Consider the following 27,277-nt stretch of genomic DNA (forward strand, 5'->3'; position numbering starts at 1 on the left):
TGGTATTGTTGGAGTGTTAGAGCATGTAGATTGTGTCAGTAGAACCTATACGTTGCTAGGTGTCATGTGTTATTACATATCATGAGCTAATAAAGTAATGAGGTGCGTGTATGTGTCAATATTTCACAGTTATTAAACCATAAATCATTAATAAGACCAAACCAATGATGATGGTTCCAATTTTTCCCAGTTCGAGGTGTAACGAGACATTTGTGGACACCACAGCAACATTTTGTACTGCCCGATTGTGAAAAACCGAAATATACAAAAGTGGCTTTGACAGTTAAGGTGAGTGCCCTTCAACAATTCTGCCCTCTTACACTTATGGTAGTTACGTACTTGGTCCCAGTGTCTTTTAGGTAGAAATCACTAATTGAGGATACTAATCTTCCTAGAATTCAGACCTCACCCCTGATCTGCCAGATTAATAGGATTAATGGGAGTAGACACCTCTAAGTCTTTCACTGCATTTTGGCACCTAAAGGGAGGCATTGGGTGGCTTTTATGGACAATGCAACTTTCAGGACACACGAGTGTCCTTGTTTTTCAATTTTAAATGATCAGAGTCCTGTTTATCATTTACAGATGTCCCAGCCAGCTGCATTATTCTAATCTGATTTCTGCTTATTGTGCATTCTGGTTATTAATGAAACTGAACAACGAGTCTCTGGCTTCAACTGTGTTCTTCATTTAAACATGTATATTCTCCATCTGGTTCCATTGAGCTAATAGTCTTAACAGCATGACTTCACAGGAACGGTGTGGGCTGCATTCACTAGTCCGTTGACTTTTAGCAAGAGACAAAGGTTCTTTAAAAGATAAATAAAAATATTTAGTTTCATTATAATTGTTATGCTGCTAATAACCACAAGTTGCCGGAATCACTCCTAATATCTGAAATAATGCCCTAAATCAGCAGTTGGAAGACTCAGGCACCATGTTTGTTTGGCATAATGCAGACCATTGTGCACAGAGCCAGGAAAATTATGCTCTGTGATATCAGAAGTTGTGGTCACAGCTGCTTCAACCAAGGAGTCTGCAAAGATCAACGAAGGAGGCGCAGAGATGGCAACAATAATGACAGTTGACCTTAAAGGTTCTAACACCCCAACTGAGATGGCATTCCAATAGATCTTCAAACAACCTTGTCTTTGGTGTGATGACACTAATCCGCACTCTAAGTTCCCGCTTCCTTTACAAATGATGATATGGGGGAGGCAGAGCACTGATTAGATCTAAATGCAGCCATTTCTAATTGCCGGCCGCATACCAGTTTCCATGCCTAGGGTCCCAATTATGAGGGTGAGTCAAAAATTATCTGCACTCCAGTTATATTAAAACTTCTGTTGGCCGCACTGTCTTATCAACATTTTCCATACAAGGTTGCTGTCTCCCCAGTCACTGCTGTGCAGGTTTGAACATGTTACACAAGTTCATTTGTGACTGCAGTGCAAGAAAAAATGCCTTCCCCACTTGTGATTTACATGAAACTAGAGCTGCGTGCAGTGATTCTTTTTTGTTGTCTGAGGGTGTGTCTGGTGCTGATATTTATCGAAGACTTTGTGCACACTATGGAGAAAGTGTTTTGTCACAAAGAAGTTTGTACGAATGGATAGAGAAGTTCAAAGAAGGCTACACAAATATCAGCCATGAAAGAGGAGCCGGAAGCTCGTCCACGCCCATGACTGATGAGAACATTGAGCGTGCACGTGAACGGATTCTGTTGGCTAGACGAGTGACAGTGCATTATGTTGCAAATCAGCCATGGCTCTGTCTATGCAATAATCCACAACAGACTTGGGTTTTAAAAAGTTTGTGCAAGATGGGTGCCGAAACAACTCACAGAAGAGCACAAACAGAAGCATTTGGACATCAGCAAAGAAAACTTGGACCGATACTCTAAGGAAGATGAAAGTTTCTTAAAAAGAGTCAATACTGGCGATGAGATATGATTCATCACTACGAGCCTGAGAGCAAACAGCAGAGTATGGAATGGAAACATCCTTAATCGCCAACCAAGACAAAGTTCAAAAGTCAACAATCAGCTGGAAAGTTGATGCTTACAGTTTTCTGGGATTCTCAAGGGCCAGTATTGGAACATTATCAGGAAAAAGGTTGAATAATCAACAGTGCTCGTTACAGTGAGCTGCTTACTGAAGAGCTGAAGCCTAAAATTCAAACAAAATGTATAGGACTGCTATCCAGGGGTGTTGTGTTATTGCATGACAATGCACATCCGCACACCGCTGCTCATACTGTCGACACTCTCCAAAAACTTTGTTTTGAGGTGTTAAAGCATCCTGCCTATAGTCCTGATCTTGCTCCATCAGACTATCACCTGTTTGGTCCCCTGAAAGAAGCCCTAAGAGGACAAAGATTCACGTCTGATTAAGAGGTGAAGACAGCGGTGCATCCGTGGCTCGCAGCTCAGCCTAAAACATTTTTTAATGAAGGAATACGAAAGCTTGTTGACAGATGGACAAAGTGTATTGAAAAGCAGCAAGATGTCGAAAACAAATGTATGAATTCCTATTAGTAACCAATACTACCGTCCTGAACTCTATTATTACCTTTGACATGTTTGTATGTTTCTATTATATCCAATCTATCCCTTCTCTCCTATAAGCTTTACATGTTTAGATCTTGACGTCTTTCCTGATAAATTCAGCTATGCTGCCCATGTACGACTTTAGTGGTCGCGCTCCGATTTATTTTTTCTATATTAATTCTATTTTTTTTAGAGATAGGTCCTCCAGAACTGTACACAGCACTTAAGGTGTGGACTTACCAGTGGTCTATAAAGTGACAATATAACTCCCCTCTTTCTGTTACTAGTACTTCTTCAATAAAACCTACACTGCTTGCTTCATTTCATCTGCAACTCCGAGGTCCTATTCCTCTATTGTGGTTAACATGACATCACTGTTCATTCTTTATTTGGCTTTTATGCCCCACATGCATTTTACATTTGACGCATACAGATGTTGCAGAGGATTGTCAGACTATCACTTGTCTGCCAATTGGCAGCAACAGCCATGTCTGAGTCTTCCAACCGCCGACTTAGAGTACAAGTCCTATTTCAAGTATCAGGTGTTTTGCCAGTATGTTATGTTACTATGCAGAATGATTTTAATTAGGAAAAATGTTTGTTTGTTTTTTTATTCATTTTATGTGGATTTGTCCATTACACTTTTTTTCTCAGCTTGTTTAATTTATTTTTTAGCTTAGATTAGTCTTTTGCACAATCTTCGGCATTCTAGTTGCTGGTAACCTTCTTGGTTGAGTATCAGCTCAGTAATACCTGGTGTACTGGCGCTTGCTCAGCACTTATATTGCATCACACAAAAAGTCTTCTAGTTAATATACATGTGTTATATTAGAATTCTTCAGACTTTTGCTGAAACATACCTCCATATACATCCAAGCACATATATTATGCAGGTGGACTAAAACAATGTGAAAACAAATCCATCATTTCAGAAGGGAAAGAATCCAATTTATATAAGAGCATATTTGAGTCAATTTATTAAACCAAGTCATTAAACCAAGTCATTAAATTGAATGGCAGTATTGTGGTTTATTGAATAAGGGCCCATGCATTAAAATCACGAGCTGGAATTTACAACATCCTTGGGTTATAATAGAATTATGCAATAACTCATTTTTATCCAAAATTTACAACTTTGAGGAGTTAGAGCAATTTCCTATACTTATAATGTAATCCAAGATGAGAATTGTGAGCCAACAATCGTGGAAATTTCCACTACAGCAAGAACAGATTTGGAAACTTGGTTTAAAATGAATTCCTAAATTCTATTCATGGTTCGGGACTTGGGAAGTCACTAAGCCAGCAGTGTATGGTTTCTCTAATTGATCTAATTCAGTATACAACAGTTTCATAGTGTTGTTGCTGAATACTTAAAGTGTGAATGGAAGCTCAAGATCCAAAGTCTCCAAAATCATAGTGTGATTTTACAAAGTATTCATAAGTATTTATAAGATTCATTATTAGTCAGTCAATTAACTAGGAACTAGTGACATTACCTCATTATTCTCATGAATATCTTATGAGCCAAAATGGCTGCCCTCATTGAGTGTAGGGGAGTGTTACATTTTTATACTGTTTAATTTAGAACAGCAGAGTACAGTTAAATGCAGGTCATATCCAACAAAAATGTCACAAAATATATATATGTCACATATACAAAGTTAGGCTGGGTACACACTACAGAAAAATTTTCCCAATGCGATATCGTTAATGATTTTATCAACGACTGAAAGTCACGATCAGCATGCTGATTATAGTATGTACACACTATACACGTGTTACAAGATTTACCCTCAGATCTGTGCTCTTCATCTGTCGTAACCATCGTCTGAAAAGATTGTGACCCTTTAAACTGTATGGAGATCTGCCTACACTGCTGGTTGTGAGTGCGCAAACACTGCAGAATTTGCTTGACCTCGTTCCATCGTTCATCATCGTCAATTATTTATATAGCGCCACTAATTCCGCAGCGCTGTACAGAGAACTCATTCACATCAGTCCCTGCCCCATTGGAGCTTATAGTCTAAATTCCCTAATATAGACACACATACACACAGAGACACAGACAGACAGAGAGGGAGAGACTAGGGTCAATTTTGATAGCTGCCAATTAACCTACCAGTATGTTTTTGGAGTGTGGGAGGAAACCGGAGCACCCGGAGGAAACCCACGCAAACACAGGGAGAACATACAAACTCCTCACAGGTAAGGCCATGGTCAGGAATCGAACTCATGACCCCAGTGCTGTGAAGCAGAAGTGCTAACCATTAGGCCACTGTGCTGCCCATCGTTGATAGAGATTTTTAGTCTGTTTATAAATTCAAATGATACGATGTGCTTTGGTACGATAAAAAATTATTGTGGGAGCGGACACACTAATGCAATATCGGATTTATCTTGTGATTGGCCCGATAATCAGCTGAAAAACCTATGGTGTGTACCCAGCCTTATGCACACAGAAAAGATACAAAGATCAAGACCAGCCTACTGATGTCACAATAAAGATGTGAAATAGAAAACACAAACAAAAATCAAGTGCTTTTTAGAAGTGTGACCATATGGCACGTAGTAAGGTTCGAAAAACTGATGAGTGTGTTTAGATTATAAAAAGGTGGGGAAGGCAGGGGTGCTGTATCTGATAGAGAGGGGGGTGTAAAGGAAGGGGAAAGTGGTAATTTAGCAGTCTCTGTAGCTTTTGGAGGATGAAAAATGGTCTGTAAAACATTCTAAGGGACAGCGATTGTGTGGGTAGAACATGGTCTCCTCTATGTTGATACCAATGAGAAAGTTATATCAAACCTGGTAGTTGCTGTTATTTTCGTGGTACCAAGACTCCCAGACTTTATTGAAATGTTTAACGTTGTCATTTAGGAGACTGCGTGCCAGATTCTGTTGACCACATTGTTTATGGATGCTTGTGAAGTTTTCTTCCAGTCTGTTATGATTCCTAGTGAATTCAGGACACGGCAATATCAGTAGAAAAACCAAGTGTCTATATTTAGGCAAAATATCTGAAGATTGAGTTCGTGGAATATGCAGATTTCAGGTAGTAGAATAAACAGTTATACTCCAATACACAATTATGAACAGGTATGATGAATGGCAGGAATAGTCCACAGAAGCAGCAGGTTCCAAGCAATGACACATACAGTTTAAATAAAGGAATAAGTATATTGAGTTACCCAATTGCCAGGAGGCACGAGGCTCCAGACTAAGGAGGCAGGGATCAGGATTCCAAATTGCCAGAGGCACAAGGTAGTCCAGGGAAGCAAACAGACTAGCTGAGTCCAGTAACCAGGCAGAGGTCAGTGCAACAAATGTTCAAAAAGAAACCAGTAGCCAGGCAGAGGTCAGGGTCACAAGCAAACAAGCTTAGTCCAGTAATCATGCAGAGGTCATGGCAAAAAGGCAAACAAGCAGGGTTCAGGAATCAGGCAGAGGGTCACAACAGGAGATCAGACAACAGCAAAGCAAAACTAGAACAGGGATAAACCAGAGACAAGCAGCAGCCAGGTATAAATGATGAACTACCCAGACCACAGATTGAGGAAGGTATTAGAAGCTGTGAGACAGGTGCAGTTCTAATCAGGTAAGGAGCTTAACTCCTACAGGTATGGTGTAAAGTTCAGGGGCAGAACAGCAGCACCTCTGGTTGATTTGAGGTACTGCTGCCACATACAAAGTATAGGCAGAGTCATAACACAGTACTTTGTAATTTGGAGCTTGGATGTGTTACATGTGGCGAACCTGTTTATTAGTGGACTTATCAATGGATTTGATTGAATGGCATTGACGGGTACATTTTAACTGCTTTCACAGACTCTTTAGCCCTGTGTGACATGAAGAAAGAATGTATTACCCCAAATATAATATATGTGAATAAAATGATATAATTGCACCTTTTTGCTGAGATTGTGTTTTAACTATATGTCTAATATATTTTTAATCCTTGAGGGAGAATAGATACATTTTACTAGCAATGAACAATACCATTTTCTTCAGCCAAACAATCATTTTGACCCAAGTGAATAAACCGTAATAAAACACAAACATATCAATATGTCTCAACAAAATGCCATTGAGGGAGCATTTAGTAAACACGATGTTAAAAGAATTTGGCTTATTGTTTCCCCTAAAACATGTGCACTCAAGCTTTTCAATAAATCAATTTTATTTCTACTTATGTGTAATAACATAATTAAACAAAAAGCATGTCCATGAAATGAAACTCAGATGTCTCTGTGAGAATTAATCGACATTAAATCCACAAACACTGGTGCAACTAGTTTTTGATGTGTTCGTTTTTTGAGAGTACAATACTGCATTGTGCTCATGGGTCCGTAAATATAAACTTTAGGTTATACAAATAGATAGTTTTTTAATTTTGATATTAATGGCTACAGACACTGACGACCATATCATTATGCTTCATGAGGTAGCAACAAAAATGACGTCCTTCTCATTCCTTACACAAAGTACCATTTTTATTAGTGAAGTGTATATTATAACATACAAATAATGACTGGATATTGTCAGTTGCCCAAAAGCTCACATTGTAATTGTTTTCTGGTTAGCCATTAAACATCTAATTTTTTTTAATCTCATTTTGGGTGTTTTACAGCAATGTATTGGAAATCATATGAACCAAATAATGTCTTATAAGGCAGCATCAGGTGTCATACTGTGGCTGTTACCATCCAATATATTCACCTGTGCAGAGAATGCAAGTGTTACTGCTAGCTTCTGACCTATCTCTAGAACTGGATTTCTCATTGTGGTGTTCTGTCTAATTAGACCAGGGTTGTCCAACCCGCGGCCCAGCACGCCTGCAAATGTGGCCCAGAAGGAGTTTTGGTTGTGGCAAGGGGGCAGCGCTCTTAATGGCAAATAAAAAATCCTGCAAAAAAAAAAGAAAGAAAAGAAACTACTTACCTTGCGGTCACGCGGTCACGTCAGCTGGTACTCCAGCTTCCTCCCTTGTCTCCTCTCCGTGCGGCGCTCGCAGTGAATGTCGGGCATGATATCATCACGCCCAACATCCATTGCAGAGCGCAGCACAGAGGAGACACCCGCGCGAGAAGAACAATCAGCAGCACAGAATTGGAGAAAAGAAGAGAAGAGGACAGGAGAACAAGCTGATTAAAAGGTAAGTTAAGGGGGATTTTTTTTTTATTATTTCAAGGGACGCTGACAAGTGAATAAAAGTCACCTGGTCCTGGAGCATCATGGACCTTATCTCCCCTGCTACATACTTCTACTTGTATTACTAATGGGGCATTATATATTATTCTCTTTGGCCCATTTTAAGTTGTTATCCCTTAACTAACATAGTGGTGTAATTATCAAAACAGGTCACAATTTGGAGTCACAGTGGTGTACATGTCAGGTACCGCAGGCCTGGTCATTGCACCCTGATATACAATGCCTGGCTTAAATTATATTGCATCGAAACAATACAAAAAGTGATTATAGTATAATAACTAGAGAGGATTTTTTGAACAGGGCGATTGAAAGGTAAGTATAGGGGGATTTGAAAAAAAAGTGATAGCTATATATATATATATATATATATATATATATATATATATATATATATAATATACATATATATATATATATATATATATATATATATATATATTATACAAGTTAACCCGTGCATGATACTCATGCATTCTAGTCAAATCAAGCTACTTAAGGTGTTAAAAAGGTTCTTGTCATGCATTTGGGCCCTAGCCCAGGCCTCCTCAGGGGAAGAGCGTTACTTCCCGACGCAAGCGCCCTTTTTTAACGTGGTTTTGTCCACATGTCATCACCTCATCATTCTTCTCCATCACCTCATCCTTCATTTTCATCGCCACATCTATCCAGACACAGGGATCTCTCTCAGCGGTCCTGAGTATCACACTCCTCTCGCTCTGTTACCCCCGGCAACCACTAACCACTCCCCACTGTCACCCCCGGCAACCACCAACCACTCCCAACTGTCACTTCTCCTTTAAAAAAAATATATATATATTTCTTTTAAATCTTTATAAATACTTTTAACAATTAACAAATTAAATTAACAAATTAAAAACATCTTAGTATACCAAATTTCAGCCCTTTATGAGGTTTTTTTTCCACACACACTAAGAATTTAGTAGGTCAGTGTATAACTCCGCCCAGCAGGTGGCGCTGCAGCTTGGTTTTATTTTTTCCACACACACGCCACTAAGCATTTATATTATAGATATATAATCACTTTTTTCTTATATATATATATATATATATATATATATATATATATATATATCTATCTATATATGTGTATATATATATATATATATATATATATATATATATATATATTAACTATGTTTTCTATGTTTTTTTTGGATGATCAGCTATCGTTATTGTTAGTGTATCTTATGTGTGGTCCAAACCAACTCGTCATCTGCCAATGTGGCCCAGGGAAGCTAAAAGGTTGGACACCCCTGAATTAGACCATTGTCTTTTTGGTGTGCATGCTGTTTGTCGAAGTTATGCTCAAACTTAACGTGTAAATTTTTTTTTCTAGATAACACATGAAAAGCGCATTAAAAACCGGACAAATAAGAGTCAATGGTGCTGTTCCTAACATTCTAAAGTATTAAATGCAACATTATTTGTTTATAATGTGACATTTCAAATTATTAATAAGAAATACTTACTGTACGCACCCAGCTTAGTTTTTAAATTAGCATCATCCGGACAATATTTTTTGGCTTGGAGTGATTCACAATAATAACCCCAATACTAGCTTGCAGTAGGACTCATTTTTTTCCAAGTCACTTACATTATACATAGGCTGGCTGATCGTTATTTCATCTTCACAGCAGCATAACATGTGCCAGAAACAATGGATTTAATAAATACCACCACAAATCATTACCTTGGATGACCATTCTCAGTTCCAATTTTCCACTACTATTTCTTCTATAGATTATAAGTGCTACCGATTTACCAAGGGGCAGGATCTCACAAATGGCTGGCAGACACTGGCTGAAATTATACTTCAATCAAAACATCTTAAATCCACTGACCCTTTATTATATTAATACATAATGAGAAAATAAGTGAAATGTGCAGAGTTCTAGAATGGATTAAAAGTAACTCAACCTTCAATGGGTTCTCTGGCAGCAGAATGAGCATCTTCGAGCTGATGGCTTACAAGGAATGCTGTAATCATATTTCAAAAATCTTTGGAACGACTGTGTTGTTTTAAGTGTCAATTAAGAAAACACTTTTCTTCCAAATTTCGTCCAGCACATAAGAGTTTTAATTTCAAGAATGATTGCAGTAAAGGTCAACAGAATACTGTCTAGTAAATGTGCAGACTAAGAATTGCAAGATATTTTGGGCGCAGTCATTAAAACTTGTTTCTGGCAAGAAGAGCATCATAGAAAGCTGGCTTGGAAACAGCGGCCACTCTTCGACATATAGTTGTTTTATATTTTTTGCACTCCGAAGCCAAATTCATTGAAACTGCATTGAGAGCGGCACTGTGTTTCTGTGACATAGCTCTGCCAAGTCCGTGAGTTCTTTATTACAGAGATATAGGCGGTGAAGAAAGAAAGTGCTGTAAGTTGCCACCCAATACTAAAATAAACCTTAGGAAAGGTTCAGGTATCCTGCAAGATATTAAGGCTGGTGTCACAAAGGATGAAATGGGACATATCACCTTCCCATTCTGCAAGTGCAACTTCCCAAATCTCCTGTAGTTAACGAAAAATGTGTTTTCCCTTTCTCACAAGAAATGCTTACGCTGAATGCAGCATTTTAACAGCTGAATCACTTCCTGTGTTCTAGGAAAACTTTAGTTGCCTAGGCTCCCAGAATCTTCCGAAGACTCCTGAATTTATAGGAGTTGTCCTGGACTCATGGGAGAGCAGCGCAACCTCCTGCATCCTGCCCACTTCTCTAGTGAAGTGGGTGGGGCCTAAGGACATGACTCACTGCACATTGCACCATCCAGGGCCCGCCTTAATCTGCAAATAGTGGCACTGAGCAGCAGTGGGCGTGTTTTAATTAAGCAAACCGCACTGCGCTGCGCCACCCTCAGGGCTCAGCAGCAGGATTTACCCTCTTGGATCTCCCAGAGGGAAGTTGACAAATGTTGGCAATGTGGGACTTTAGAACACCATGCTCATCAGGCTAGAAAATCACAGCATTCTAATTTGTCCATGTGACACCAGCAAGTAAGATTCGGATTTGGTAAACTCTTAATACTGATTTCACATGATTGTTTCAACATAAAACTTACCTTATTTATAATAATTACATTGTGCATCCATTTACAATTTTCTAACTGATTTACTTACATATTTTGCCAATTTGGCATATGAGCCACCCCAGGAAACGGTTTAAGAAATTTCAGTCGATGAACATATATACATATTATAATTCACAGACTCTCTTGTATTATTATTATTATAGGTTATTTAAATAGAGCCACACGTTACACAACACTGTAGAGAGAATGTGTGTCATTCACATCCGTCCATGCCCCATTGGATCTTACGGTCTAAATGACCTAAGTTGCACTACCTACTGGTAGGCTGCGGACAACATTAACTCAGTATGTTCTTGGAGTGTGGGAGGAAAGCAGAGCACTCAGAGGAAACTCACGCAAACATTAGAACATAATACAAACTCCACACAGATACGGCCATGGTTGGGAATCAAATTCATGACCTCAGCACTGTGAGGCAAAAATGATAACCACTGTGCTGCACACTAGACTAATGATAACGGATATCTAAGAGCTGGTTGCTAGGGGTTAAAGCACATGACTGTTCTTTGTACCATGGTTTTTTAAATAAGTCCAATTAAAAGTTGCAAATCCACAAACTTTTGTTCTTTTTGTACCTTTTCCATATGAAGCAGATGGTAATTTGCCAGGTTGTCCTCGCATAACTCAGTCTTCGCTTTGCAAAATCTAATTAGTAATATGGCTAGCAGTGTAGTATCTTGCTTGAGAGCTGAAACAAAATACTTCCAAGTGAAAAACACTTTCATGAGCGGGGAGTAACTTGATCTCCGAGTCAGAGCCAATCAGTCAAGAAGCTCCTCATTGGTCACATGACGGCAGAGGAAGACGTGGATCTGGCAGACTGGGGTTGTGCTATGACCAAGCTTTCGGAAAAGTGGTGCATTACAAAGCCACTCTGTTTACTACATAATGTATCACATGACTGTGATTGCCCTGGTAATCACATACACTAAGTAAACTGTTAATACTTAATCTTAAAATATATAAGTAAGGAAATTAAAACAAAATGATGTAATAAGAGTGATTTCTGTTAAAACTTTTTTTTCATTGGACTGCAGCTTTAAAGGGTACGTCCAGCCATAAATACATTTAGTTTCCATCCCAGGAATCCCTACAGTACTGCATTACCCATCACCACCAGCACAGCACCATACTCTCTCCCTATGTTTCTAAAGCTGGGTTTACACTGATGCAATGATCATGCAGATCACACGCTTTTATAAACTTCCTTAAAATCATGACCAGCAGAGGACTGATGTCGGGTAAATGTGGAAGTGTGTACGCACTCACCACCAGCAGTGTAGGCTGATCTCTATGGCATGTGCAGAATCAGGATCTTTTCAGCAGATTGATATGAGAGATAAAGATCACAGACCTGAAGGTAAATTGTGTAAGTCTGCACACATACATCTGCATGCTCATCGGGATGTTCAGTCGTTGTTACAATCGTTACAGAACTCTCATCTGCAGTAAAATGCACTAGTGTGTACCCAGCTTTACACAGGAACTGATTGCACAGAGACTTGGCTCAGTTCAATCAGCGCCTGCATTAAACATTAACACATCGCTGCTTGTTTTTCACCTCTTTTATGTTGTTGATGTGGTCAGTGAATCTGGTGTAGCGCAAGTGGGGGTATGTATTAATGGATTGCAGTGGTCCCATGCATTGGACCGAACAGTTCAGATAGTTGGGTGGAGGGAACTGGTATCTAAAGATGGTATTTGTGTATGTACATATAAAATTTTTTTAAACTAATAGGCCAGAATTGTTAAAGTCTGTTGTTACTGTAGGATGCAGCAACAAACACGATCAGCATCCAAAGTACACAATCACAAGTAAGAGCTGCTCTGCTTTCCAGTCGCCAGAAAATGCATTCCAAGAGAGAAAGCAGATCATGTACTAGATTAACTTTAACAAAGTTGCTATTCTCCTGCCAACATATTTGGACTTTTACTGTATTATAATTAATTGCGAGGTTGATTGCTGCCTTTCTGGAGAAATAAGCAAATCATATATGTGCATCAGTTGATATACCGGGTACAAACACATGTAATGAGCCTACTCATCAACAAGACATCCATATCTCCTTACTGGCCAAGGTCTAGAGATCATTAGACTACAAGTCTGCAGGATAAATCTCCAGCCACGCTTTGCTCCATGGTTCTGCAAGGCTTTCAGAAAAATACTGCACACAAGTGTATACCTTTGCCAAGACTAAAACATTTCCAAGGACACAATGACATTGTCTGAACCTCTGTGAGGATGCACCAAAAGACGCAGAGAAATCTTGGTTTACCATATATGCCGTTAACGGTCAACTATATTTTAAGTGGTTTACCCCCTTGTTGCTTTAATAAAATAGAATGAAACAAGTCCAGGTTTTCTTTCTATGCAGCAATGCTGACAAATCAAGTGGAATAAAGTCTTTTGTACATGGCTTATTTTACCAAGATCTATGAATCCAAAGATCTTTTTCTATTATGTTTGTAATATGGTGCCTCACATATTGGCTTTTACCTTTTAGCGCTTCGTTTTGCATTCTCAGATCCCAACTGGAAGGATTGTATTAAGACCAACCAGGATGCGATCCCAGGACCTCCACATTACAGCATCTGATTCTTAGCCTATCTGAAGTATCTTATCTTGGCTTGTCTTACCTTCTGTTCAATAAGGTTTCCTTTCCTTTATAACACCTGTGCTTTATGGTTTCTTTGCATCTAGTCCTTGACCTTCTACTCCACACCTGACTGTTCCTACACCACTCCATCCCAGGGGCTAAGTTATTGCCCATCATACGCAGTTCATCCAAGACACTATATGGCTCTCAACACGACATGTTCAAGGAGTAGATTTATCTACCCTTCTAAAAAGGAATTAAGTGAAGTTGTACAGTTGTAATACATTTATACCTTTGTCAGACAGACTCAATCACCCATTCAGCGGTAAATTGAAAAATTGCGTTAAGGAATTTATTTAAAATATGTCCTCGTAGGTCTATTAGAAAATAACAAAACTATTCTTTTAAACCAATTTTTATATTTACATATAATGGAACTATTTTCTTGAGAAAAAAAAAACCTGAAAGTTTACATCTTATTAAAACAGTTTTGTAAAGCTTTTCCTCTTTAATTTAGGCTCTCACAGGCTGAAGCGCTTTAGACAGCAGAAGCAACAATGACACCTTCAGGCAGTTAAGCAAACTAACCATAATACTAAATATGAAGAACATCATACACAAATATATATAGTAACTGTATATTTCCTAACAAAATAAAATGCAAAGTTTAAATATATTTTAGATACTATACAGTGGCTATAAAATGTATACTCCCCTTGGGCATGTTCCACATTTTATTTTCTTACATCAATTTAAAATTGATCAACACAAAGTGCTCAGTACTGTCACATAATTACAAAGAAAAAAATTCAGACCATAATGTACTACATAAGCATTTACCACTTTTGCTAATATACACATAAAGCAGCAATCCTACATAGTCTTTTATTTTAATAGCAAGTTAAATACCTTAAAGCATGTAGCTGATCAATTTTCTTAGTGGTCTTCCTACAAATTATCTCCTTTTCAAAACCTCTGTTGAGGATAGAGAACTATGACTTCCGGTCACACAATCTCACAGCATACCATGTGACGGGGGTGGTGGAAAGACGAAGGGGGAGGAGTCTACAGTCCACAGAGCAGATTGAGCTCAGAGGACGTTCCAAAGCCTCACTGCTCAGTACAGCATGTGTCATGTGACTGTGGTTAGCATGGTAGACACATGACACTGTGCAAACCCTGCAGATTTATAAATGATTAACAACAGCCTGAAGAAATCAAGGAAAATTGTAATTACCAAGATTCATTTTGTAGTCTGTGACAGTGATTTATTTTCAAAGGAATAAAACACACCTCATTTTTTTTTATTTTTTTTTAAAGACAAACCTGTCTGTAGAAGGTCCCACCATTGGCTAGCGAATTTGCAAACAAAAATGTTGGGAAGAAAAGAGCAATCAAAGAACATCTGAGAAAATGTATTTGAAAAGCACCAATCAAGTAAAGTTATAAAAAGATTTCAAATATTTATTTAATATTCTCCAAGGCACTGTCCACTATAAAGAAATGGGGAAGAATATTATACAACTGTGAATTTGTCTAGAAGAGGCTGAATTCCAGAACAGCATTCATGCTGCATTGAATAAAATTAAAATAATGTCCTTAAAAGTAACAGTTATTAAAATGAAGATGCTTATTTGCATATATTCACTAGAAAGAAGCGGAAGTCTCCCTTGCTTTCCCTGTGAGGCGGTCTCTATAATGCTTTACATGTTAAGCCCCTATACTACACTCATGATCCTCAATAAGGGTGAAACAGCTGTCTGCTTCTAGAATTCTGTCTCCACACTCATGTGTTTGTCATGGTCACAATATCCACTGTAATGCCCCTTTAAAGGGCTGCTGTATAAACTCTAATAGCAACAAACTTCAAAAGGTCTCAAAAAATAGTATTGTAAACATTTTAATACTTTTTTTCCCAGATACTAGAACTTTGCTAATGTCCCAATAGTGAGTAAGGACGGCCATCTTCGGACAACAATCAGTGTAGCCCAATAATCTTTATTACCCCCAATACCCTGCACCAAATTGGAGAAGAAATGAAATATTCAGTCTGAATGTTACATTCTCATTTATTTTCATACATTGTGGAAATCATTTAGAATTATATATATATGACATTTTCCTTGTTTGTGGCACTCTCCACATAAGACTTCTGTTTCATGTAGTTATAGTTAATTTAGTATAAAGTTAGAATAACATGTTAGATAATGAACAAAAACAGTATTACTCAACTATATTAAAGATAACAAACTGTTGTCATACAAATGAAGGGTCATTACAAAAAGAGAACGTTGCCTAGCGGACAGGTTACAAAAAATCGGTCACTTCTATAAATACGAGGAAATACACTGTGCTAGGAATTACATCATAGGTTCGGGTCACCTACATCATAAACATGGCACGATATGCAGTAACGAAACATACGGCACATCAACAAAGGCTTTCAAAACGTGTCTCCGGATCTAGATATGTATGTAAAAGATGTACGCTCATGTAAAACCAAGGGAAGGGCAAAACAGAAAGCTTAGATCTGGCAGACGTAGACAGTAGCTTGCTGACAGTTGTAAAGCATTCGGCGTCAGACAGAAGCTTGTCAAAAGCAGCTGCTGCTGAGGACTGATGGATAGTGTTTTTATTGTGGCTACTAAAATACAGTATCGCAGGCAGTCACAGGTCTTACAAAATGTAGAAACCCAAGGCGCACACATACAAACACATAGAACACAGCTAGAAAGCAATTTCACAGATGGCTAAGCAATATCAAACCACAATATTCTATATTAAAAAAAAAAAAAAAAGACTATTCCTTGCGTAATGATCATCCTTGCAAGAGGATTTCCTCCTCATTAAAATAGTACTTAGGTGCCCGACAAATATTAAGAAAAGGATTTAATCTATTGTCTGTTAAAAAAAAAAAGAATCTTGTACTGTTCAGCTTTCATTGAGAGTTAATTTTTTCACAGTTGAAGAAAAAAAACCAAAAAACCCCAACAGCTCCCACCTCTCCGCCAAAAAGACAGAATATACATTACAAAAAGTTTTAATATAAGATTAATATATTACATTCATTCTAAGATGAACATTCATGTTAATACAGAATTCACTCGTCAGGTCCCTTTTCAATAGTGTGATCCTCACACACAGAGCAATTTTTTTTTTTTTCAAAATTTTTACAATTTTATTATAAATATTTTTTTGCCCAGCATAACGTGTAAAGTAGTGTTTAATGGCAAAGAGTGGCAGATTACAGATGTATAGTAAATTTACCATAATACTGTTTTATTGTCTTACTCTCGCAGAAAAAAAAATTAATAAAAAATAATAATAAAAAACAAAAAGCTAACATAATATTTTCCTATCCACATGTGCAACTTGGTTATTTACATCTATAGTGGAAAAACTTGGTTGTGTTTAAATTAAAAATATATTTATATATTATACCAAAAGGCAACAACTTTCACTGTAATACATCACTGTGTATTTAGACAGAACAAACACTGCAAGATTACAATAAAGCTTTTTTTGTTAAATAAAAAAACAATATCTATATTAAGCTATGGAGAACAGGAAAAAAAAAACACACGCTAAGTTAGGACTACCTACCTTGTGGTAAAGTCAATTCAGTAGTACTCTATGGCCTCAAGAACATCACAGAATGTTTTATTTTTATTATTTTTTTTAACTTAATTTCCACCTCTACAAAATAAAACAAAATAAACCTAAAAATCGCTATGCCCTCTTAGCTTATAAGAAATAAAGCACCTGTTATTCATCCATTAGTAATATATTTTAATGGCTGCAGTTTGGGAATACACCCATTGGATACTGCAACACAATGAGTATAAAAACTTCAGTGTACCAATCGCCTACATACGGTAGGGGCAGACATTTTGTTTCCTGAACCAACATATATGAGACTGCAGACTATCATTTCCCGTCTTATACCTCAGTGATGTTCATGGTGCATAGGGAGGGATAGGTACGCGTTGGGTAACTGAGTTTTGTCAGCCCAATGCTATTTAAAAGACTAATCATAGTGTGATTACAATAAAACTCTAGTGAAAGTGGTATGTAGGAATTGCTAAACAATTTAAAAAGCCTATGGTGGTGCAAAATGTCGTAATTATTCAATATCAAGGCCTCCAATTTTCTTTCTTCCAATATGTATTTATGTACAGTCTGATTTGCATGAGCAATAGTGGCCGGGTAGATGGCATTAAAGTAAAACCAGGATTTTAATCATAAAAAAAACAAATCAATTTAGGTGGGTAGATGCAAGGCAGCAAAGCAATGGAGAATGTTTTCCGATCCAGGCTTCATGTTGTTGTCGGTGTATTCTTCCTCTGGAGTAAACGCAGCTGCCAGCACAACTATAACTGTTTATTCCCAATAACTTTCATATTTGAATAGGCTCAAGTTCTCGCTCATCTAGTAAATTTATTAGCATTGAAAAGCTGTCTTTTACTGCTTCCATGTTCTCCAATGAGGTTGGCTGTAGAATCCACCTCTTTCCTCGTGCAAGTGGTTCAAGTTCAAAATACTTTTTGATCTGGAAGGAAAACAAACACCGGTTTAGAACTCTACAAATAGCAGACACTTGCTGCCGACGGCTGCACTGTATGTGCAGGTCCGTGCAGCCAGGGACAGTGTGCTGCCCGGCTGCTCTGATTGTGTTTAAAACACAATCAGAGCAGCCGGGCAGCACACTGTCCCTGCCTGTCACGGCTGGACGGACCTGCACATAGTGTGCAGCCGTCGGCAGCCTAAGATTTTAAAAAGGGGTGGGGCCTAAATCGCCCCCCCTATATCGCCCCGGGTACAGTAGTTTTCTAGATCCGCCCCTGAGGAGAATGCATCCTATCAATTCACTAGGAACGGTGACATCACAAACCATACCCATTGGCTGACAGTGTACAGTGGCCACCAGGCACTGGGCTCTATAGGGCACATTTGGTCGCCAGGAACCTAGAAAATTGTTGTACACTGGCCACAAAGAATCGGGCTCAATGCTGTACACTGACCGTTAGGGAATCGGCTCTGCTCTGTATCATGGCCATACCTCCTATAGAGTATTTATAAGTTGGTTATTGGTTCAAGTCCACAATATATGTACCATGGTCACTGAAGTTTCAGGTAAGGCACTAAGCTTCAGGACTTACTGCACCAAAATGTGCAATAGGTCAAGACAGAAATTATGTTTCACAATACTGCATTTTTTTGCTGTTTATGTAGCAAGAAAATTAGTAAAACAAAATCATAAAAATCCCAAATCAACCAAACTACCAATAAAGCCTTGATAAAGACCCGAGTTCCGTGTCGAAACGCTTTGGCGATTGATAATTTGCTTGACCAGGAATTCCGTTTGTTTGCAGAATACCTGGATTGCATTGTGACATCTGCGGGTGTATGATTCAGACGCTGTTACCTATGGATTTCTGGTATGGTCATATCCATATGTTATGTCTTGTGGAGTTTTATATTTGAATTGATTCATGGGTTTTTTAATTGTATATTAAAAGAATTTTAGCATTTATGAAGGTAATACATAAGATTTTTTTGCGTCCATTTCTTTCCCCTTACATACAATGTTTCTGATGAGGGATTCGTGTCATTCGATCAGGAGAAAAACACAGCTCTTTAAGAGATCACAGCTAAAGGAATTTTGTGAAGCCGCATGATTTGACACAATTTGCAAACATATACCCTGAAGGGGTTTCAGTGACCATCATCACAGGGTGTTCTCTGTATTTGTTCCTATTTATTCAACACGCTAATAACATTATATCATTGATCAAGTGGTGGTGGACTTTCATACAATTTCCATAACGATGTTATACTATGTTGTTTTTTGCATTTATTTTTCCATATATGATGGAGAACTAATACCATTCATCCATCACGATTAAGATCCGTCTCAAAGTATGGACTTATATGCATGAATATTCAAGTATACAAAGAGGGGAGCTCAAGTGTATGTATCTATTTTATTATACAAACTACCAATAATGAAAAAGTAATTTATTGGAAATTGATAGATTTCAAAGCCTGATCATAATCTAATCTGACATTGTTTATTTTTCACCATACATCTCATTGCTGCTGATAGCCACATTCTTGCAGTGATCCTGGGGTACTGAAGAAGCCTCAGTCTGGGTCTGGCTTGCATTCTACTAGATAACAAATATTCTATAGTGGAACATTCTCACATAGCCAGTGATGTCACATAAGACACAAATGACATGGTATGCTTTCACATTTTGTCGTACTCTACATCAGCAAACTTTTACCAACACACCAAACTGATCTATCTAAGAAAACAATAAATTCATAAATAAATGATTTTGTGATGCGAAAACATTAGCACAAAGTGATTGCACCTTTGTGCAAGTCAGCCAATAAATAGGTCTCAAATTCTCTCTTGCTCTTAAAGTTTACAAGTTTCTTTAGTGTGAATGACTCTTGAAATAAAAATGAAATACCAATACTTATTATTAAAACACTGCTTACACTTTGACCAACAAACAGTTTCAAAATATTGTTTGGAACAATGTATTAAATAACTTAAACGTTATTTCACCATATTACAAAGTTCATGTTATGGGCCTTAACATTGTGAAATAAGATACAAAGTTTCATAAAACTATTCTTTATAAAACAACACAACCAGAGACCAACAATCAGCAGTTAAAATAAATTTCAAATTCCATATCAAGCTTTCTGTGCCTGCTAATGACAAGTAAGCTGGTTAAAATAACTGAAAAGACATAAAAGACATCCCCTGCATGTTATACACAATTAATGGCTTTCTTTTTTTGGCCTTCTCGCATTTCCATGACCAGTATCTTAATGGGGACTAATATGAAAATTAGCTGTCTGGGTCAATGAGAGAGGTCTAAAGCAAACTCGTGAAAACAATGTAAACTATTTATTTTTTAACAGCATTTATATATTGCATACATTGTACTTGCACATATTGATTAATAAGGTATGTAGAAGAAGTCTATTCTATAGGTGACGATCTAACTCAGTGGATCCCAAACTTTCTCAGTTCAAGGTACCCATAGGGTTTACATAATTTTTTCAAGGCACCCCTAAGCCAAAATAATTACCATGTAGGCCCTTGCCGCGGCACCCCTGTGAAATCGCAGCAGCACCCAGCTTGAGTACTAATATATTTTGTTGAAAAGTTTTAATTAGCAGATATAAATACAAATTGTACCTTACACCCATCCACCCACAGTCCCACCAGAGGCATCGTCCCACGTCTCAGCAATGTCACTCGTTTCTAGTGCACTGATAGGTTACACACACAAGAATATTGGTTCAGCTCACAAAACAGCTGTCTACACTGTATTCATAGGATGGGTGAAGTTTAAGGTTTACAAATATAAGGAAAGAATCAACATTTAATATAGCCCTATTCCCGCTACCTAGCTCACACCCCTCACATATTTTTATATATAAAGAAACGAAAAAGACAGCTACAAAGTAGCTAAAATCATAATCATTCTCAGCAATGACTAGTAACAATAAAATGCACCCTAGGCAACACAAAATAACAAGAATGGACAACATGACAATTCACATCACAGTAACAGACAGAACACTTGAGGTTAGTGTAAAGAGATCTGGTTAGTAACTTTCGTGTGAAGATATATTATTGTACATTTTTTCCGCAGGAAAGTGTACTATACATTTTTCCAAATACTTTGTGTAAGCAAAATATGCTCTAGAGTCACGGCATATAAACCTAAAAGCAAATCTATTCATGTTTTTTGACGGCTTGTGTCAATTAAATGTCAAAAGATGCTAAATTTTGAAACGAAACGATTCCTGACAATGTTTTTTCAAATTTCCTTTTTGTTTTGTGTAGAAACTTTTGGCATCAGTTTGAAAAAAATAAATACCAATAAATGAAGAATGATGAACGCATTAATGATTGATGTGAAGATTGTTCATGTTTTGTTTAACAAAAAAAGACTATGTAATATTCCAATGCGAGAACAAATCCTGCTATTTTAAGGAAAGCGTCTCCAGCCACTCTTATTTAGCTAATTTACCATCTACGTGGCAGAACCTTTAGATGTACCACATTAAAGTAGCTGCAGAGAGGATGTGTGAGCAAGAGGGCCAATCAGAAGACGCCATTTCTGTGATTGTGGCTTTCGATTGGTGCTTCCTTTCTCAATCACCCCCATTATACCCTACAGCAGCTTCACACAGATCTGTGTGTGGATTGAAGATGATTGTGTGGACCGAAGATGATTGGATGGCCCGACCAAAAACCAACCTTGTCCACATGTAGTCAGATAACATGCACCTTCTTTACTGTTATGACACCTCTTAGACACAAGTCCTTACAGGATGGTTCATTCACAGACAAACGAGCCGACAATTTAGTCTAGAGCGCAAAGATTTTCTAGACAACATGCATGCAGTTGGTCTATAACAAAAACATGGAGCATTGCAGGGGACTAATCTATAAACATGAGATTTCTCTAAACAAAAAAGGGACAAATGACAGCATGGCTTAGCCAAGGCGGAGGCAGAAATCCTATAGACTCATTATTGCTCAATGACGAGTCGCCACTACGAGGGGAATTCAATTGTCGGTGATGCGGCGCGCAGGCATCGCACCGCGCACATTGCCGGTAATTACGGTGGAAATCACCACTCATGTTTCCTCGCACCGCTATGAAAATTGAGTGGAGATTTCCGTCAAAATCTCCGCAGTGAAGTCTCTCTGGAACGTGCGTGAGACACTTCGTGGCTAATTGACTTCCCCCCTTATAGGTGGATACAAAATAGAACAACCAAAATAATCTACACACCGCGACATAGAAACCAATATATTAGCAGTTTTATTGCTCATGTTTTCATTGAGTTTAGTACCGTGTGTGAATCAATGGATTTACAATTTGTTTAACAACTGTTAGGCATTTCAAGCATATTTTTATTGTGTTCCAATCAAACTAGAAATTCTATGTAAGCTAATATAACCATTGTTAACATACCAGAAAATAGCTGTTGCCCGAACACAGTTTAGTTTGCACATTCTTTTGTGTAAGGGTATTTTCTTAAGGAATATTAGTTTTCCACACTCCTACCAAAATAGCCACAAGTATGCAAAAAATATTCTATTGCTTTTATGTGCAATATATTTCACTGCCTCAGGCATGTCTAAAAGGCAATACGACGACATTTATTTAGTTAGCAACGTAATTAAAAAATAGAAACTTAAATAGGATTGTGCTCCAAGCCAATGCAAACATCTCTATTTAAAATATACTACAGATTTAAAACAGTATAGAATGAGACAAACATGCAACTAAAATATGAACACATATAGGAGAACGTTACTTAGAAGAAATATGGAAAGGAGTTTGTTTGGATAAATAAGTAGTTCAAAAGCAACATTGTTGCTTGGGGAATTAATTTGTGACTAGCTTAAAATATAAAAAAAATGAAGACTGGCCATCAATTCAAAAGCCTCAAACCCTCTATAAAAAAGTAAATATACTAGAAAACCATACCTAATGAATATATGTAACTGAATAAGTCACAACTAGAAAATAAAATCTAACTCTAACAACCACTAAAATGATTCTTACAAGTTAACATCTTGTTTTTTCCACCTTCAGAGTATTTATTTGGTTTGGGTGTGCACTTGTGCAATATTTACTAAGTACATTACTTTATCTTTCTATCATCTTTCTGTTTTCTTCAGTTACATCTGAATATTAGACAGATAATTTTGTTGTTGATGGATACGATAAAAATCTGCTTTCTGAATACAACAGTAAACAATGGAAAGATCACAGGGCATAAATGTTGTATCTAGCAGCAATAAACATAAACAAATCAGTATGTTAATATAAATAAATGGATTAAAAGCATAAAAAAAAGAGAGCGATAAAAGAATGTATTTAGTAAACATTGTAGGGGGGCGCACACAAACCAATAAGTTAAAGTCATCTGAAGATGGACAACCCCTTTAGTAAAAACCCCAAATACATATAGTACTATATTATCAGTATTTGGCAAACGGCAATTTATGACAAAAAAACATCCCTTGTAAAGATGCATTCAACCCGGATTCACAGTTCAGACTGCCTCAAGGAATTTAATAAGTGAAATAGAACTGGAGAAGTGGGCATGCTCTTACTATTGAAGTTGTCATATTTTCCCTATATTAGTTTATTTGTGCTGGCGTCAATTTCACGTGTTATACTAGTGCTTCTAAAACTAGTGCAACTTTGTATAACCTCTGACGAAGTTACTTGCGTTCCGGAATGTTGCGATATTCCAAACACTGCTCACTCCATTCACTGCGTTTAACTTGTGTTATTGGTGTGTCCTCTAAAGACCTACCAAACTGCATGTCAATCAGTTTTCACTGCCATTTGCTCTTGCTATTTAAATGCAAATCAATCGCCAGTGGCTGAAACAACTGTGAATTAACCATACTAATTTATATTAAACAAATGCATGCATGCAAAAAAAAAAAAGAATAAAAGAAATATAATAAAATAAGACAGACATAAATGGGAATCAGCAATAAAATATCCTTAACCACATACTGCCAATTTCACACGTCTAATTTATATCCCATCTCTATAGATCATACTTTCACTTCTTTAAACGACACAGCGCAATTACTACGGAGTAGATTATAATATTTTAAGTCTGAAATAAGGCATGCATTTTTATTTCATTTCTTTGCTCAATAAATCTTTGAAAATGACAGCTACACAATCATGTTAGCAAAACAAATTTAAGACCCAGCACTTCACAAATAATTTTACTGGTGTTAAGCTGACAAATATGGCAGGATAAACCTCTTTGAGAGCTTGTCTGACACTCCCCTCCTGTGAGTAACTAGAGATTACATACAGTAGCTTTTGCCACTCTGAGTGGGATTTTTTTTTTAAAAAAAAACCATCACTCATTGATGTCCAGGAAACATTAGAGTCTGTCTAGAGACATTTCTAAGCACTGGCATTCCCTGTGAGCTCAGTATGATTTTTAAAATAATGCCATCATGTCTTTCACAAGTTGTTGATTTTTTTTTTCCTACAACATGGCATTTTGTGATCGTGCTGTGTCATTGGTTGCCAACTGTTACTAATTTCCAGGGATAGTGCCATGTTTTTCAACATTTACTAAACGCACAACAAATTTAGGTACTGTCCTTAATATATATACTTATTCGTGAAGTTTTAGAGGTTGATACTTATTGCAAATGAGTACTTAAGACGCAAAGTGCATTATTATCATATTAAGTAAACATGATGGTTAGTCAAGACTGTATCTTGCGTACACTGCCTGCAGGTCCGAAGCTTGCAAGCGGGCACAGAAGCAGTCCGACAGAGGGGTGTGTATAAAAAGTGTGAGTGGCACCTGTTTTTATAGTGGAAAGCAGTCTTTGTTCTATGTTTTCCAAGTCATGTCCAGACAAAAAAGATTAAGATATCCGGCGGAGGTTGAACGCACTTTTTAGGTGGTGGAAAGGTCTTTCTTTTGGAGAGTGCCGAGCCCTCCCTTCTTTGATGTCCTTGGAGTAATTTAACTCAGTGATGTAAATACGCTTACTGTTACTCTTCTGAGGATAGTTGGACTGTGTGGATCATGGGGGTGAGGATGGAGGAGAGAGGTGGGTGAGTGGAGGCATCATTAGTAGCTTTCTCAAGTCCCTGTATCAGCAGCAGCTTGCCACAGTCTGTGATTTATCCCATGTCTCTGACCACTGTGGAAATTCCAGCAACATCTGCAGCAGCAGTGCCTTCCGTAACAACAGTGATGGTGGAGTCAGAATCTCTGCTCCTTTGCAGGAGGATGAATCAAGCCAGGCTTGCATTTTGGGGAGGATGACAATATATTTATGGCTATTGTATCATTGATTTAAGAGGGTTCTGAAGGTTTTCCTAGCACAGTAGACAGGATGGATGCCTACAAGATATGATGCGAATGTGGGTTATGCTTATTTGCTTTCTGGTTTTTTTTCCAGTCTTTTGAAAGATAAGAATTAGAAAGGCAAGTATGTAGATATCTTTATTCTATTAATGCGCGGGGGGGGGGGGGGGGGGGTTCTGGGTCTCCAGAAACCCCTCCCCTCCGCTAAAGAAGTGCTACATAGCGGCACTGTACTATATAGCAGCCGCGGCACTGTAAAAGAAGCGTCCGTGGCGGTGCTGTATTGTAGGTTAGGATGGGTGAGGGAGAAGGGCTTAGAGAGTGCAATGTGAGTGCGGAATTGGCCAAGTCTGTTACTGAATTTTCATTTCATCTGGAGAAGTTTTTTCCTCAGAAATAGCTGAATCAATTAACCAGCTGTCTCCGAGGGGGTCTAACAATGACCAGATGGCAGAGACCTTGTGAAACCTATCTATTACCACCATGGTTATTTCATCCATGGACAGAAAAAAATATATTTGGCTAAACCACTCCTTCATGGAAAAAGGTGAGGGGGATTTCCAACATACCGAAGTGAGTGCCTTAATAGCATTTATTTAAATATTTTAGAGTCTTTAGTTAGAGAGGGACAAATTAGCAAGAGAAAGGAGCCAGAATTGTGGGTCTACTGGTCGCCTGACCCCGTTATCATCTTTGGAGCAGTCCCACTAGTTATGGAAAAAGGTCCCCGTAGCTGAATTGCATCTCCAGCAGGAAGCAGATACAGTAGGTGAAAATTTATGTAGCAGGCTAGGTGTATTGTACCATCATTCCAAAATTCTGAATTGTGTCTACACAACCGAGATACTGAGTGAGCATGTATGAGCCATATGAAATTTTTTTCTCGATTCACTGTCAATTAAAGGTCTAGGTAGATTTTTAGGTAGTCAACAAATCGGGGAGTGAGAAAAGTCACATTTTCATTTTTTTTTCACTGGTCCATCTTTTGAGTCTTCATTTGCTAGGGCTTTGTTTGAGAGATATGTTTTGGGGGATCTTTGCCTCAGATGGGGTATTATATTTTATGTTTTTGCTTTAAGACATTTAGTCCCTTTTGGAATAGGTCCCCCTTGGACTGGTATGTGCATGCTTAATGGGGACGTCTCAAGAGATGATGGAATACTTCAAAATTCCATTGTGAACTATGTACCCTGATGAAGGCAGCATAGATATGAATAAGCTGGTCTGGGGGGGGTTCATAAATCCTCTTGCTTTAAGGAGGTGGTAATGACTTGACCACAGTGCATTTATTCAGTCTACTGCAAGCCAACCACTAGTGATCTGGCCCCTTGAATTGGCTGGCATATGGCACATAACATGAAGGATATTGAGAGGGCATGGAAAAGGTTCTTCAGGAGGGTGTGTTTTGGAATTGGGTGGCGTGTCTGTATGGCTTTCATAAGGATGATGGTGTGTATTTCACTGAAATGGAATTCAACCTTTTCCTTTAGAGACTTTGGAGAGGGTCTTCTGGTTGGTTGAGGAAGCCAGGATAAAGAAATGGATATAATGTTAGAATAGCCTAGTTGTGGTAGTCAAGTGTAAGGTGAATATGATCCAGTCAGGTTGACTGAGGAGATTTGAAAGTTCAGCTGAATTTGAGGCATCTGCTCATGCCTGAGGCTGTCCTAAGCTGGGGATGTGTGACCTCTGAGGTGTGACTGGGGATTACTATTTACTTTAGGATAGGCATGGCCATACTACGGAAATCCTGCCGGTGGAACTGGCAATGTGGCTAGGTATTTGCATGCAACCAATATGCTTGAGACTATAATTGTTTTATGGTGTTAATGTTTTATTGCATTATATGTAATTTATAATAAAGTTATTTTTGAAAACAAGGTAAGCTGTCTTCCTGTGGGGAAA

The 27,277-nt window shown here is 37.9% G+C and overlaps 1 protein-coding gene across 2 annotated transcripts in view; it reads right to left on the bottom strand.

Annotated features, from left to right (window-relative positions):
- Nucleotides 1-15,510: 15,510 nt before the first annotated feature.
- ARL15 (ARF like GTPase 15) overlaps nucleotides 15,511-27,277 on the bottom strand; it is a 215,333-nt gene continuing 203,566 nt past the window's right edge. For both annotated transcript variants that reach the window (XM_075184002.1, XM_075183999.1), the window contains one exon: nucleotides 15,511-18,008. In XM_075184002.1, coding sequence (XP_075040103.1) covers nucleotides 17,856-18,008 — 153 coding nt within the window. In that variant the 3' untranslated portion in view covers nucleotides 15,511-17,855. The remainder of the gene's footprint in view (nucleotides 18,009-27,277) is intronic.

Source organism: Mixophyes fleayi, chromosome 1 (genome assembly GCF_038048845.1).
Source record: "Mixophyes fleayi isolate aMixFle1 chromosome 1, aMixFle1.hap1, whole genome shotgun sequence".
NCBI lineage: Eukaryota > Metazoa > Chordata > Amphibia > Anura > Limnodynastidae > Mixophyes > Mixophyes fleayi.